At 40.9% G+C, this 13,911-nt stretch overlaps 1 protein-coding gene across 1 annotated transcript; it reads left to right on the forward strand.

Moving 5' to 3' along the window:
• Window positions 1-440: 440 nt before the first annotated feature.
• On the forward strand, window positions 441-13,503 carry HIF1AN (hypoxia inducible factor 1 subunit alpha inhibitor). The gene is made up of 8 exons (XM_026714503.2): window positions 441-659; window positions 801-1,051; window positions 3,314-3,462; window positions 6,172-6,317; window positions 8,729-8,835; window positions 9,864-9,927; window positions 10,687-10,797; window positions 12,100-13,503. Exons 1-8 carry the CDS (start codon window positions 474-476, stop codon window positions 12,142-12,144), a joined length of 1,059 nt encoding a protein of 352 aa, XP_026570288.2. The 5' UTR covers window positions 441-473; the 3' UTR covers window positions 12,145-13,503.
• The last annotated feature ends 408 nt before the right edge of the window (window positions 13,504-13,911 follow it).

A 13,911-nucleotide genomic window follows, 5' to 3' on the forward strand; every position in this document is an offset into this window, starting at 1 on the left:
AAAAAAACAGTACCAGGAACATTGAGAAGGTGCTCAGAAAGGCTTCATTTCTCCCTCCGTTAAGTAGCCCTCTCGTGTTTGCTGTTTATGACTGTTTGCAGGTTTGAGGATGTTGATTGCTTATAGCCACTTATATTTGTAAATGGAGTTAAATTGCCATTAAAAAAAAAAGGCATGCATTTTTAAATTTTTTTCACAACGGCAACCTTGGGGCTCCTAGGCAGATTTCCGAAGAAAGAGGTTTAATATTCCGGGATTGGCTGGGCGCAGGGGCTGCAAATTCCCCATTCTGACTCCTGGCAGCGTACATCCTCGCTGGAATGCCTCGCGAGGGGTGCGGGGGGGGGTGCTGAACACCATCGGGTCCCGATTCCTAGAGCTACAAGTTCCGGTCCGCCAAGTCTGCACCGGATGCGCGTCCCGTGCGGGTTCCGTGCGCCGCAGCATCGAAGGCGGCGCTACATCCGGTAGCGATGGAGGAGGCCTCCGTGTCTCGCTCCGAAGCCGCGGAGGCTTCCCGCTCTCCGCAAACGGCGGCGGAGACGGAGGAGCTGCGCGGGTGGAGCGAGGCTCAGTTCCGGCACTACAGCTTCGCGACGCGGCCTATCGCCCGGCTGCGCCACGGAGACCCACGCGCCGAGGAACTGCTAGAGAACGAGGTGACGGAGGACGCCGCCTCGGGGATCGGGGAACTCGAGCCGCCTGTCGTCCTCCTCGCGCGGGGCCGGGGATGGGGGAGCGGGCGTGGCGTCGCTTCGCTTCGGCGGGCTCCGTGACCTCCGCTCTGTGTTTGCTTCCAGGAGCCGGTGGTGCTCACCGACACCAATCTGGTTTACCCCGCCTTGAAGTGGGACCTGGATTACCTTCAGGAGAATATCGGGAGCGGGGACTTCTCGGTGTACCGAGCCAGCACCCACAAATTCCTGTACTACGACGAGAAGAAGATGGCAAACGTGAAAAACTTCAAACCGAAGTCCAGCAGGGAGGAGATGAAGTTCAGGGATTTTATGGCGCAGCTCCAGGAAACCGAGCAGCAGGGAGGCGGAGAAAGGTAATAGCAACGCCTGATGGTCACTCGATAGTCAGGTGGGAGTTGCTTCTTTCTGGCTATAAATGATCGGCTGGGTTCCTGCGTGGTGCAGTAGCTCCTTTGGGTATTCTCAACCAGACCTCCGGCTCTAGTGCAGAAGGACCTTAAGCTCAGTGTTATGGGTTTAGAACCTGTTTGGTTTTGGGTTTTGGGTTTTGGGTTTTAGTTTAGTTTATTGTCATTGCACCTTGTACAATGAAATCCAGCACCATCTTCAGTGCATATCATGACCGTGAAAATAAACACATCCTTCACCCTCCACACATTGAATCTAAACACACACACACACACACACACCCCACACCGCACCAACACCGCACTATACAGTAGAATTCAGCAGAACTACTGCCCTGGGATAGAAGCTCTTATTCAGCCTATTTGTCCTGGTTTTTATTATTCTGTACCGTCTGCCATATGGCAATAGTTCAAAAAAAAAAAAGGGTGCCCAGGATGAAATGGATCTTTGAGGATGTTTTGAACTTTCTTAAGGCAGTGGGAGGCTCTTCCAAACAGGAGAGAGGGCAACCCATGATCCTCTGGGCAATGACGTTAACCCTCTGGAGTGCTGTCCTATCTGCCACTGTGCAATTGGCAAACCATACAGAGGTGCAGTAAGTTAAGATACTCTTTATGGTGCAGTGGTAGAAGGTCACCAGCAGTTTTTCAGATTTTTTTGGAAACTGAGGAAGTAATGGGTACTGGGCTTGATTCATTGGGGAGTTAAGCAAGCAAAAATTTCCAAATCTCCTATAAAGAAAATGGGTGTAGCTTGGAATTTGAAATAACAGGCTGTTATATAGATCTAATGAGATAAGGGAGTAAACATGGTAGTATTTTTCAGGCACAACGGAAATATTGGAGAAGGGAACAATTTGAAATATTAAAATTAATTTTTGAGGAAGTCCTGCACAAAATGAACCTTGAATCTGTTCATAGAGAACATGTGTTTCATTGAAGGCAATTCATATACAGTTTAACGGAATATTTTGTGCTATTTATGCATAGCTTATTTCATTGAAGAAAGAGCTTGTTTAACAGAAAAAAATGTATAATCCATAGCATCAGACTCAGTATGTGTCATATTTTTGCTTTATATCTCTACGTTGTAATGCATAGCTATTTTGCCACTTTTTGCATTGTAATCTGCCTACCACATGCAGTGGATGCAATTGGAGTAGTTTTGTAGTAGGATGTTATTTTCTTATATTTAATAACAGATATTAGTAACTGTCATGTGGTCCCTAGATTGTTTTAGCCTCTCGTGAATGTTTTTCCAAAAAAGGACAGTGGTGTGTTTACATAACAATCTGATGTGTAGGCCATGTAAGTTCACCCAACATGCTAAGTCATCATTCATGCACACACAAACCCTTTCCAATGCACCTGTTGCATCTTTAACCTGATTCTGTTGTATGAGCACAGTAAAATGTATACTTACATAAATGCATCTTTTTAGCCACACTCTGCTTTAGTCACACTGTTGTTTACTATTGTGGTAGTTGCTTTTCACCATATTTTGATCCTTGTTATTCTAGGTGCAGATACATTTTCTATTGCCTTTTTATCTGTCAGGTGTTTCTGCACTGCCATTCCAAATCCAGCAAACTTACCCAGCAGTTGAAGCAAACTTGTTTCCTTTCTTATGTTTCAGTTTTGACAGATTGGAAGGCAGCAGACCTCTGGCTGTATGCTGTTCCTTCCTGTCCTCTCTCTTTCCTTTCTGAGGAATATTCTGCACTCATGTGGTGGCAGAGGAGGAGGCAGTGACACTGCTGTGTAGGCCCAGAACTCTGTTGCTTTCCTGCTGCTGAAGGTAAACATTATTTAGTTTTTTAAAAAAAAATCAGAACAATTTTTTTTCAGTTGTGAGGTGGGCTTAGCAAAGTAAATCTTATCTCTTGACACTGCTTTGCCCAGTATAGGTTAGTGATATTGAAAGTTCAGAAGTCCAGAAGAATTACTATGTTGAATTACCCACACTTCTGATCATCATAATTTATACAGGACCCTAGGAACATAAGATTTTATTCTTTTTTCATGGACCATTAGTCATTTTTGGTAATTTAATGCTCATAACAAATCTTTTTCCAGCTCTGTAAGCTTGGTTTTGTTACCATTTCTATAAGAACTATACACTTGATTGACAGACAATGCAAGAGCTAATTGGATATAGCTTTGCACACATATTTGCATTTCTTTTTTTATTATTTTTGGTATATACAGGTTATATCTTCAGCAGACCTTAAATGACACAGTTGGAAGGAAAATTGTGGTAGATTTCCTGGGCTTTAATTGGAACTGGATTAACAGACAGCAGACGAAGCGAGGCTGGGGTCAGCTGACATCCAACTTACTTCTGATTGGCATGGAAGGTAACCAACTTGCCTCTTTGGACAAGTCATTTGGTTTTAATAGTCATTTAGTGCTACCCGTTGAGGAATTCCTATGGACAATATGTCAGTGTTAGGTTACTGAATTTGGGTGGAGTGCTTTCTTCTCAGTTATAATCTTACCTAATACAATATCCTCAACATGTTTCAGTTAGACTAAGAGGAAGAGTCCAGAGATTTGATTGCTGCAGTTAACCTGGAAGCTAACAAACAAGAGCCAAATTTTACTAAAAATTATGTGGTGATAATCAGATATTTATTTATTTATTTGATTTATATTGCCGCCTGTTTGCCCATGGCGACTCAAGGCGGCTTACACAATGTAAAATCATATTTTAAATAAAAACAATAAGAACCCACAAAAAGAATCAAATAAATTAGTAAAATACAGTAGAACAAAATTTGGAAAAACAAAACAAAAACCAACTCCCACCCTCCTACCCCAGTGACAGCAGGTCACGCTAGCCATCTGATGGGTTCCATCCCTCTCTGGGTTCCCTAGGCCTGTTGGCACAATCAGGTCTTCTGTGCCTTTTGGAATAGTATTAACGAGAGGGCCATTCTAATCTCTGGGGGAATGATGTTCCAGAGAGATGGAGCCACCACAGAGAAGGCCCTTCTTCTGGGTCCCACCAAGTGTATCTCCCTCAGTGGTGGGACCCGTAGCATTCCCTGCCTCCTCGCTCTAATGGGTCAGGTAGTTGTTACTGGCAAGAGATATTTCCTCAGATAACCTGGACCCAAGCCATGAAGGGCTTTAAAGGTGACAACCAGCACCTTGAATTGCACCTGGAAGCAAATTGGCAGCCAATGCAGCTCCTGCAGGAGAGATGATACATGTGCACACCCGGGTCTGCACAAAACCACGTGGGCCGCTGCATTTTGCACAAACTGAAGCTTCCGGATGCTCTTCAAGGGCAGCCCCATGTAGAGCACGTTGCAATAATCAAGACGGGAAGTGACCAGGGCATGAGTTACTGTGAGTAGGGACCGCTGATCCAGGAAAGGGCGTAACTGGTGCACAACCCGCAGTTGTGCAAAGGCCCTCCTGGCCACAACCACCACCTGCTCTTAGAACAGGAGTCGTGAGTCCAGGAGAATCCCCAGATTACACACAGGGTCTGTTTGGGGTAGTGCCACCCCATTCAAGTCTAAAGGTGGTAATTCTCCCCGAACCAACGAACCCCAGACCCAGAGCCACTTGGTTTTGCAAAGGGTTTAGTTTCAACCCATTGCTCCTCATCCAGCCCCTAACAGCCTCCAGGCATTGCGAGAGGGAGGATACAGCAACTCTTAACTCACCACGGGCCGAGACATACAGCTGAGTATCATCACCATATTGGTGATACCTCAGTCCATGGGGACGGATTATCTCACCCAGCAGTTTCATATCCATGTTGAACAGGAGCGGAGAGAGCCCCGAGCCCTGTGGAACCCCGTAAAGCAGTGGGCGAGGGTTGGATCTCTCCCCTTCTATCAACCCTGACTGAGAGCGGCCGCAGAGGAAGGAAGTGAACCAAGACAGCACAAGGCCTCCCACTCCCATCTCCCGAAGCCATCCCAGGAGAATCCCATGGTCAATGGTATCAAAAGCCGCTGAGAGGTCAAGTAGAGCAAGGAAGGATGCATCCCACTCCCATCCCATCCCACTCCCGCCAGAGATTATCCAAAAGTGCAACCAATGCTGTTTCTGTCCCAAATCCAGGCCTGAATCCTGACTCGCAGGGGTCGAGATAATCCGTGTTATCCAGAAACCTCTGGAGCTGCTGCGCGACCACCTTCTCAACAGCCTTCCCCCAAAAGGGAAGATTGGAGACAGGTTGGAAATTATCCAATCGGGTGGAGTCCAGTGATGGCTTCTTAAGAAGAGGGCGGACCACAGCCTCCTTAAAGTGCTGGAGCACCGTCCCCTCCTGTAGAGAAGCATTAATCACCTCCAGAGTCCACCCGCCTGTCACCTCCTGGGAAGCTTTCACAATCCAGGAGGGACATGGGTCTAAAAGACAGGTGCTCATGCGCATACTCCCTAGGATCCTGTCCACTTCCTCAGGAACAATAGGGTCAAACCGTTCCCAGATAACAGGGCAAGAACCTGTCTCAGAAGCTTCCACCGGATCAGCAACCACGCTGGCATCTAACTGGGAACGAAGTCGAGCGATTTTGTCTTCCAGAAAACCTGCAAATTCCTCAGTGCGCCCTTTCAGGTGGACCTCAATCTCCTCCTTCCCTAAGAGGAGACGGCTCACCTTAAAGATATGATCCCAGGTTGCTTGGATTTAATTAATCCTTGTCTCATGGCCATTCATTCAGCAGCCATTCAAAATTATGGTTCTGAACAAAGGGATTTATGACCCTTGCTTGAAGTTGTGGCCATTGTAGTCTCCCCATCCTATCCTACTGGGTCCCTGTAGGTCTTGGGGCAGCTTTCTACTCCACTGGGTCTTTGCCTCCCCATGACACTTACCTTTTCAGTAGATCTTTGGGAAGCAGCGGCTCCATCGCACAGTCTTCCTACACAATGGAGGCTGTATGGCACCCTCCTGGAAGTGGCACCATTTTGGTAGCATTTGCAATTGTGGGATGAAGTTTGTGCACCCATTCCCAATAATTTATGGTACAGACCTATTGGAAATTAAAGTTCACATTTTGTAAAATAATTTCAGAAATTTGTCTTGGTCTTTCTTTATGCAGGAAATGTGACACCAGCTCACTATGATGAACAGCAGAATTTCTTTGCTCAGATTAAAGGATACAAACGATGTATTCTATTTTCACCAGACCAGTTTGAATGCCTTTATCCTTATCCTGTGCACCATCCATGTGACCGTCAAAGCCAGGTGAGATGACAACTAGCCAAATAGCATTTTTTGTCTAAGACTACAAAGCATAACTTTTAATGCTGGTTTATTATAGAATTTCTATATACTTTTGTTTTCCTCTAACCATCTGCCTGAGGAGGAGTCTGAACCACTATGTCTGTTTTAAAGTTCTTCAAATGATCATACGGTGCACTTAACACAATCATAGAAAGTTAATGTATCAAGAGAAAGAATATGAAATATATTTTTGAAAGACAGTAACAGTGTTAATGACAATACAACAATTGACGAAAGTGATATAAAATACTGATTAGAATGGCTATACATATAAACAAGATATGTATGATAATGTTACTATGTGCACAAGATATATGTACCTAACTGACACACTGTTGAACAGAGAGATGGTTTTATTTGTTTGTTTTTGTTATAAAAATAAAAAACTTTTTCAAAAAAAGAAAGTTAATGTATCATAAGAATATCCTTATCCAGACAACTCAAGCAGTCAACCAAATCTTTATTGAGGTAGGCTGGGAAGTGTTAGCCTCATACAACTTCAGGGCTGTTTGGTGATAAAATAAAAGGGTAATCTAAAGTGTTCACTAGAGATTAGCACTTATTTAATTATCTTGTGAGACAGCTCTGTAGATAACTTCAAAAAGAATTATTTTTAGGTTTCGCATTTCTGTTTCAACTGTTTGTAGACTCCTCCAGACTCACAGAGGGTACTACAGAAAGAGTGAGGCTGGATAAATCCTCTTCATTCTCTCTATAGGTGTTCCATATTAGACCTTCTAACATATTTCTTTGTAAAGTTCTTTGTAAAGTTGGCGGATTAGGAATTGACAATGCCCCAGTTTCCTTCCCAGCAGCTGAAGAGGCTACAATAACAACAAACAACAGTTTCCCATGTGACTTAGTCTTAACTGTACACTTTTAATGCTCAGAAGTAAATGAATTGACTCTGGAAGAAGATGACTGGTCATTTGCTACATGAAGACATTTAGCACCTTGCTTAAAAGGTACAGTTTAGACCAAGGGGTCTTCAAACTTGACAGCTTTAAGACTTGTGGACTTCCAACTCCCAGAATTCCTTCTCCAGTAATGTTAGCTCAGGAATTCTGGGAGTTGGAAGTCCACAAGTCTTAAATTTGACAAATTTGAAGACCCTTGGTTAGAATCAGACCCCAAGCCCCTGCCTGGAATACAAATTAAAGCTGGAGTGGCTCTAAATCATGAGTCCACATCATGTCTTGAATTATACATTTCATCACCCTTAATTGTTAGCTATAATATTTTTGGGTGATGGGATTTGGTCTAGTTCCCAACAATTTGCTTCACCCAAAAATATTTGGAGATACATTGTCTCCAACTTCTTCAAGAACTCTGTCTCCAACAGGACATTAATGATACTAATTCCTGTTGTAGAAGAGTTGGCCAACTTTAGATTCACCCAGTACTTCACCTGCTGGTATTCATTGAAGTCAAAGTTAGTCAAGAGTCAAGCACTGAGGGAAGTAGCTGCAATTTATCCATAGTCTTGGTCACTTGAAATTGCACATAGAGATGAATTAATCAAATCAGGGGAGATGCCCATCACGCTCCAATGTTTCTATCTCAGCCTTCTCTTTGAAGCGCCAAGTGAGATTCACACACCAGGTTTGCATTTAAGCATTCCACCAACCATTCAGAAAGTATGTAATGGATGTGGATGCTGGGCTTTGATATTCTCATGCTTGTTTCAGCATCCTGGTTCCTCAGTAATCAGGGTACTCTGCAATAAAGGAGAGGATATTTGAGGGCAGCTAAATAGACCATCTCTTCCATTTCAACAATCTGCTGGTGAGATCATTGTTAATCTCCAGTTAGCTCTGCAGCTCCTTAGATCCCTCTGTTGGTCTTTCTGAATTGGTTCCCCAACCTGCTGAGTCTAAAAAGCTCCAGCCAATTTACAGTTTACTAGAAAGTTACATTAGCTGTCAGCAGTGCTGATTCATAAACCTTCTGAGCTACTGTCTTGAGCTGAATGTTTGCAGTTTATCTCAGGCATCTCAAGAACGATTTACTTGGTTATTAGACAATAAGACCAGATTTAATCTTGATTTTTATTGGTATAGCAGAATCCTCCCAATCAGTGCCACATAAATACCTGGTAGTTTAAGTGTTCTGTGCTTTTCTTTGGTTGATTACACCTTAAAATAGTAAATACAAATGCTAAGTACAGTTATTTACAATCAACAAAACCAGTAACTAGTGGGAAGTAAGTAGAGTACATTGTCTTGAAGGTGGTGATTTTTATCTCTAGTTCTCTTTTTGTTCAAGTTAGTAAAGAAGTTCATTTCCTTTGAAGTAGCTGGGGTGGGAAGCAGAGGGGAAAATCATTATATTATCTCCAGTGACTTCAGTGATGCCTTCTTCTCTCCTGCTAGGTTGACTTCGACAATCCTGATTACGAGAAGTTTCCTAATTTCCAGAACATAGTTGGCTATGAAACAGTAGTTGGCCCAGGCGATGTGCTTTATATTCCCATGTATTGGTAATACATTTAGGATGAGAATGGGACAGAATGAGCTAGTATGATTCTGCAGCAGAATCATTTTAGGGTACAAAGGGGCTCTGAATCTTGTGCCTTTTACTCTGACTAGGATAGATATGTATTTTTCTGTTTGTAAAGTGCCTCCTGCAGGAATAGCAGTAATCCTTGATACTTGTTCATATGCAGAAATATTAGTTCCTTTTTCTTCTATAAGATTTACATTTGAGACACATCCTTATATGTTCTTATAAACATCTGCTATGACAGTTTTGGGGAAGCAACTGAATGAAGCAATTGTCTAGACCATTATCAGAGTTGTATTTACAGATACAGGTGGTCTTTGTTTAATACCTGCCCTGTTTAGTAACCATTTGAAGTGATAATGGCCCTGAAAAAGTAATGTTACAACTGATCCTTGCACATGTGATTGTTGCATGTTGCAACATCCCCATAGTCATTTGATTGAGATTCAGCCACTTTGCAGCCAGCAAGTAATCATTTGATTTGATCGGATTTTATGACCATTTTTACCATGGTTGTTAAGCGAATCATCATGGTTGCAAATTCAACTTCTGCTATTGACTTTGCATTTTGGAAGCTGGCTGCGACGGTTGCAAATCATGATTGCAAGATGCTGCCTTCACTGCAAAAGCAAGCTGGTTGCTGAGCGCTCAGATTGCAATCATGTGACTGAGAGTGATCATATTTTTTAGGGTGGGTTGCAAGTCACTTTTTTCAAAGCCATTGTAACTTTGGCCGTTGAATGATCACTAAGAAGGAGGACTATCTGAATATTTTCTAATGCGTATACATGTACAAAGGGTTGTTTATTCATTAGATAACTAAGAACAAAAAAGTATAATAAATTATAATTTCTCCCCAAATGAAGAGGAATAAAAGAACTAAATTACAATTTAATTATTATAAAACACGTTTAGTATTTTTGTCAAACTAGTATTGGAAATGTTAAAATCTAACAGTTTTAAATTAGGAGTATTAAAAGAATTACCTTCTGTGGCTTGATATAGGTGGCATCACATTGAGTCCTTGCTGAATGGAGGAATTACCATCACTGTAAATTTTTGGTACAAGGTAGTATATCTAAATTTAATATAGTATAAAGTTTTATAAATAGACTTGTGTTTTAATTGCAAAATTATAATTGCAGTATGATACTGATTATTGCATCATAAAATATCATTTTTCTAGGTTTATTTAAATGATCAAAATTACGTCAGCTGCTAAAATTGGCTTGAATTCTTAGCTTGATTTCTTAAGAGATAACCTTGTAATACTTAAGTTGAAATAGTGAACTCTTCATCCTAGCTCTTTTAGAGAGAAGTGTATCTGTGCCTTCAAGTCAGCGTAGTCTCCTGGTGACTGCCTAGAATAATCCCTGCAGTTTCCTTGGCAAGATTTCAGAACTGGCTTGTTTCTCGCCAAACTGATTTCACCAAACTGATTTCTTTTAGAGAAATAAGCTTTTGTTTTTAAAAAAAATGGTTGGTAGTATTAGAAATAGTATTTTTGACCAGTCACTTGCCTAAACATCTTTTCATATGATACGTGCTATTTAATAGATAAGAAAATACCAACTCACTTTTTCTCATCTCTGACTTTTATTAGCTTCTTGCTTTTTTAGTGCTAGGTGTATGTAAGGTTTTTTTTAAGCACCGTGAATCATTGTAAATCTGTTAGTCTTTTCAGTTTCCTTTTTATCTTACTGGTACCCCAGAACGAGGGATATAAATAATAATGTCCAGATAATCAATGTCTCCATCGGAATCTGTTTTCAATTTCATTTTTGTAAATGTTTCAACTTGATGAACCCTTGTATTTTTCTCCACACAGGGTGCTCCAACTCCTAAGAGGATTGAATACCCCCTAAAGGCTCATCAGAAAGTAGCTGTAATGAGGAACATAGAGAAAATGTTGGGGGAGGCACTTGGAAATCCACAAGAGGTGAAGTATGGATCTCGGACTGGTTATAGTAACCACATGGCTGAGCTTGTTCAGCTTTTGATCTCATAAAATAAAATAATAGCATAACAAATGGAAGATGTTACATATTTAACACCTTAAAATCGGGGGAGATGGAGTAGGATAGAGCAGTATTTTTCAATCTTAGCAACTTTTAAGATGGGTAGATTTCAAATACTAGCATGCTAGGAGAATTCTGGGAGTTGGAAGTCCATACATATTGCCAAAATTGACACTGGGATAGAGCACTCAAAGTGTTAGCAGCAGTTCTCCTGAAGATCCTAGTATTACTCAAGTCTTGTGTTTACTAGACTAGGCATTATAAGTTCAGCATTCTCTGTGTCAAGAACTAAAGTTTTGACTTGGCTTAAACAAGCATAAATTGTAACAGATGCATCATTCAGCATCTAAATTGTGCTTTGGAATAGCTACAACTTTTAGGCTAATTAGGAGAGTGGCTAAAATGAAATTAACCGCCACCTTAATTTTTATGATAAAAATTTTCCTCACTTGTAAAGTGGATTGTTCAAACATTAAATGAATTATGACTTCTGATATTTACATTAGCATATCTTTCTGCACCGCTTGGAATGCAGAATGTAGGAACTTATTGACCATTCAGCAACTGTTTCAGTAGCTCTGGAAAAAGGACTGGTCCTTGAACTTGTAAGCTGTCACAGTGTCTCTGAGATCACAGAATCACAGTTTAGGCATGTGGCAACCAGCATATCTTTATAATGATTACAGCATCCCTCAATCACATGATTGCCATTTCGAGACCTTCATAGCTGGGTTCCAAGAAGCAAAGTCAGTGGGGAAGCTACCAGGAACTGGGAAGTCATGGTTATGTCACACTTAATGACTATGGTGGTACATTCTTAACTACATCTGAAACTGATGTCAGTACTTTACCATAGCCTTGTACCATGTACTTTACCATAGCCTTAGCAATGAGGTTGCTGGTCCCGATTGCAGCCAGTGAGGACAATTTGTTGACCAGTTTTATAAAGTGTGTGTGTGTGTGTGTGTTTGTTTATGGTTCTAGGTATTCACTAAATGTTATCATTGAGGAATACTTTTTGAAAAGATCACTGTTACTTGAGAGAATTGACAGACATTCTCATGAGAGTCCTTAAAATAGTTTGTTTATGATGCTGACATTAAATACTTAACATTTATTTTCTGGTGTATAATGTATAGTTTTGCAGTTTAATATGATTTCTAGTCTGTTGATAAATCTGTAGCTAATGAAGCAACGTGTTTTGTTGTTTTTCCTTTGAGCAGGTGGGCCCCCTGTTGAATATGATGATCAAAGGGCGTTATGACTAATCTTGGACTTCTGCAGGATATTGGAGCCATTTCACCTAAAGGGGGAAGATATTAAGCGCTAATATTGCACACAGCACTTAAAAACAGATGGATTCTTGATCCAGCTCTGATCCGCTCTGCCCACCTAGGGGAATGACTAGAACTCTGAAATGTTCCATTTGTCCCTCCTGCAACTTCACCAAACCTTATAGAATAATTCCTCCTGACTAAGGAAGAACCCATCACCAGTAACTCTTATGTTCTCCAGCTGCCTAGATACAACAATTGGCACCCGGTACTTGATGATATTTATTTGTGATAGCACCTTTGTGATCACCTACATAAGAATTACCCCAGGAACAATTTTGATTTTCCTTCTATATTTCAGTGTTAGGAATCAACACGGATAACTTTCAACTGTAAATCAACTCCTATCTATAATTAGCATATTTTCTTAAAGGCTACCTTCTCTTTGATATTGCAACTTCTTAAACTAAAGCTCGTTGAGGGATCCAGAAATATTAAGGACACAAGAGATGGAGACTTTAAGAGCTTTTAAACCCATTGTGTCATTTTGTCATAAACCATACATTGATTTCTAATTCTATAAAACTAGGTCAAATTGCCTATGTATAGAAATTGACTTTTCCACTCAGGATGTTAATAGAATGGGACAAGCCATAGCGAGTGCCCTTAGTCAATAAAACCTGTGTGTCATATTTTTCACTTAGCCATGCATGGTTATACTTCCTCATTGCACTCTGCCTTCTCTAGGCCAAATTAAGTGCCAGATCAGTTGGTGAAGAGAAGAGAGCAGCAAAGCTTTTTTTTTTTTTTTTATTTCCATTTTGCTCTTTCATATGTCTGGAAAGAGATAGGAATATGGGCTTTGTCATTGTATTTCATTAACCAAGGAATGCAGATTTTAGAGTTTAACTTCTAGATAACAAAGGAAAAGTTTCTTCACAAAGTCCCTTTTCTGTGAGAGTTTAGAAGACCCACCCTGGGTCATTGGGTTTTTTTTTTGAAGATCATTGATATTTTCCAGCAAGATAGATGAAAGTTAGATATTGGGACAACACCTACATAACCAGAGTTTCTGGGATCCTCTGCATTCCTGTTTACTGTGAATTCTATACAGAGCTGAAGAAGAGTCTGAAGCCAGGATTCTTGGCTTTTTTTGGGGGTGAAGGTGGAACCTGAAAATGCCATGCAGCTTTGTTACAAGTAAAGCCTTTGATATAGTTTCAAGCCACAAGGAGGCAGCAGAAGACCAGCATTCCTGATGCTATCACAGGAAGAAGGTGGCTTTGAGAGGGCAACATTGGACTTGATGAATAGTAATATCAATAAAATCATTCTGCCTTTGGCTGAAACAAAGCAATTCCTGTGTTTAGTCCTTGATGTGAAATGGCACCCCAGAACGGACCTGTGGGATATTGTGTATTTATGTAGAAAAGCCCAGCGTGTCATTAGAAAGAAGACGAAGGGCAATCTACCCTTCCAATATGTTTTTTCTTTTTGCCAAAGGTGTAAATTTGAAAATGTCTATAAATAGTTGGTTTGGGAAAAGAATACATTGCACTTTAGTAGTGCAAAAGCTTAATTTACAATGCACTGATAAAAGACAGTTTTAGGTACTGTTAACTTTTGTTTTTTTAAAAAAAATCTTGTGTTTTGATGCCTGCTGTTGGGAAAAATTGTGTCTAGTGTGAAAAAATGTGGGAAATACATAATACCTTCTGAAATGTAGTTCCTAAAATACAGCTGCTGTTGAATTACACAAAT

Source organism: Pseudonaja textilis, chromosome 4 (assembly GCF_049901715.1).
Source record: "Pseudonaja textilis isolate UNSWEBS1 chromosome 4, rPseTex1.2, whole genome shotgun sequence".
In the NCBI taxonomy this organism is placed as follows: Eukaryota; Metazoa; Chordata; class Lepidosauria; order Squamata; family Elapidae; genus Pseudonaja; species Pseudonaja textilis.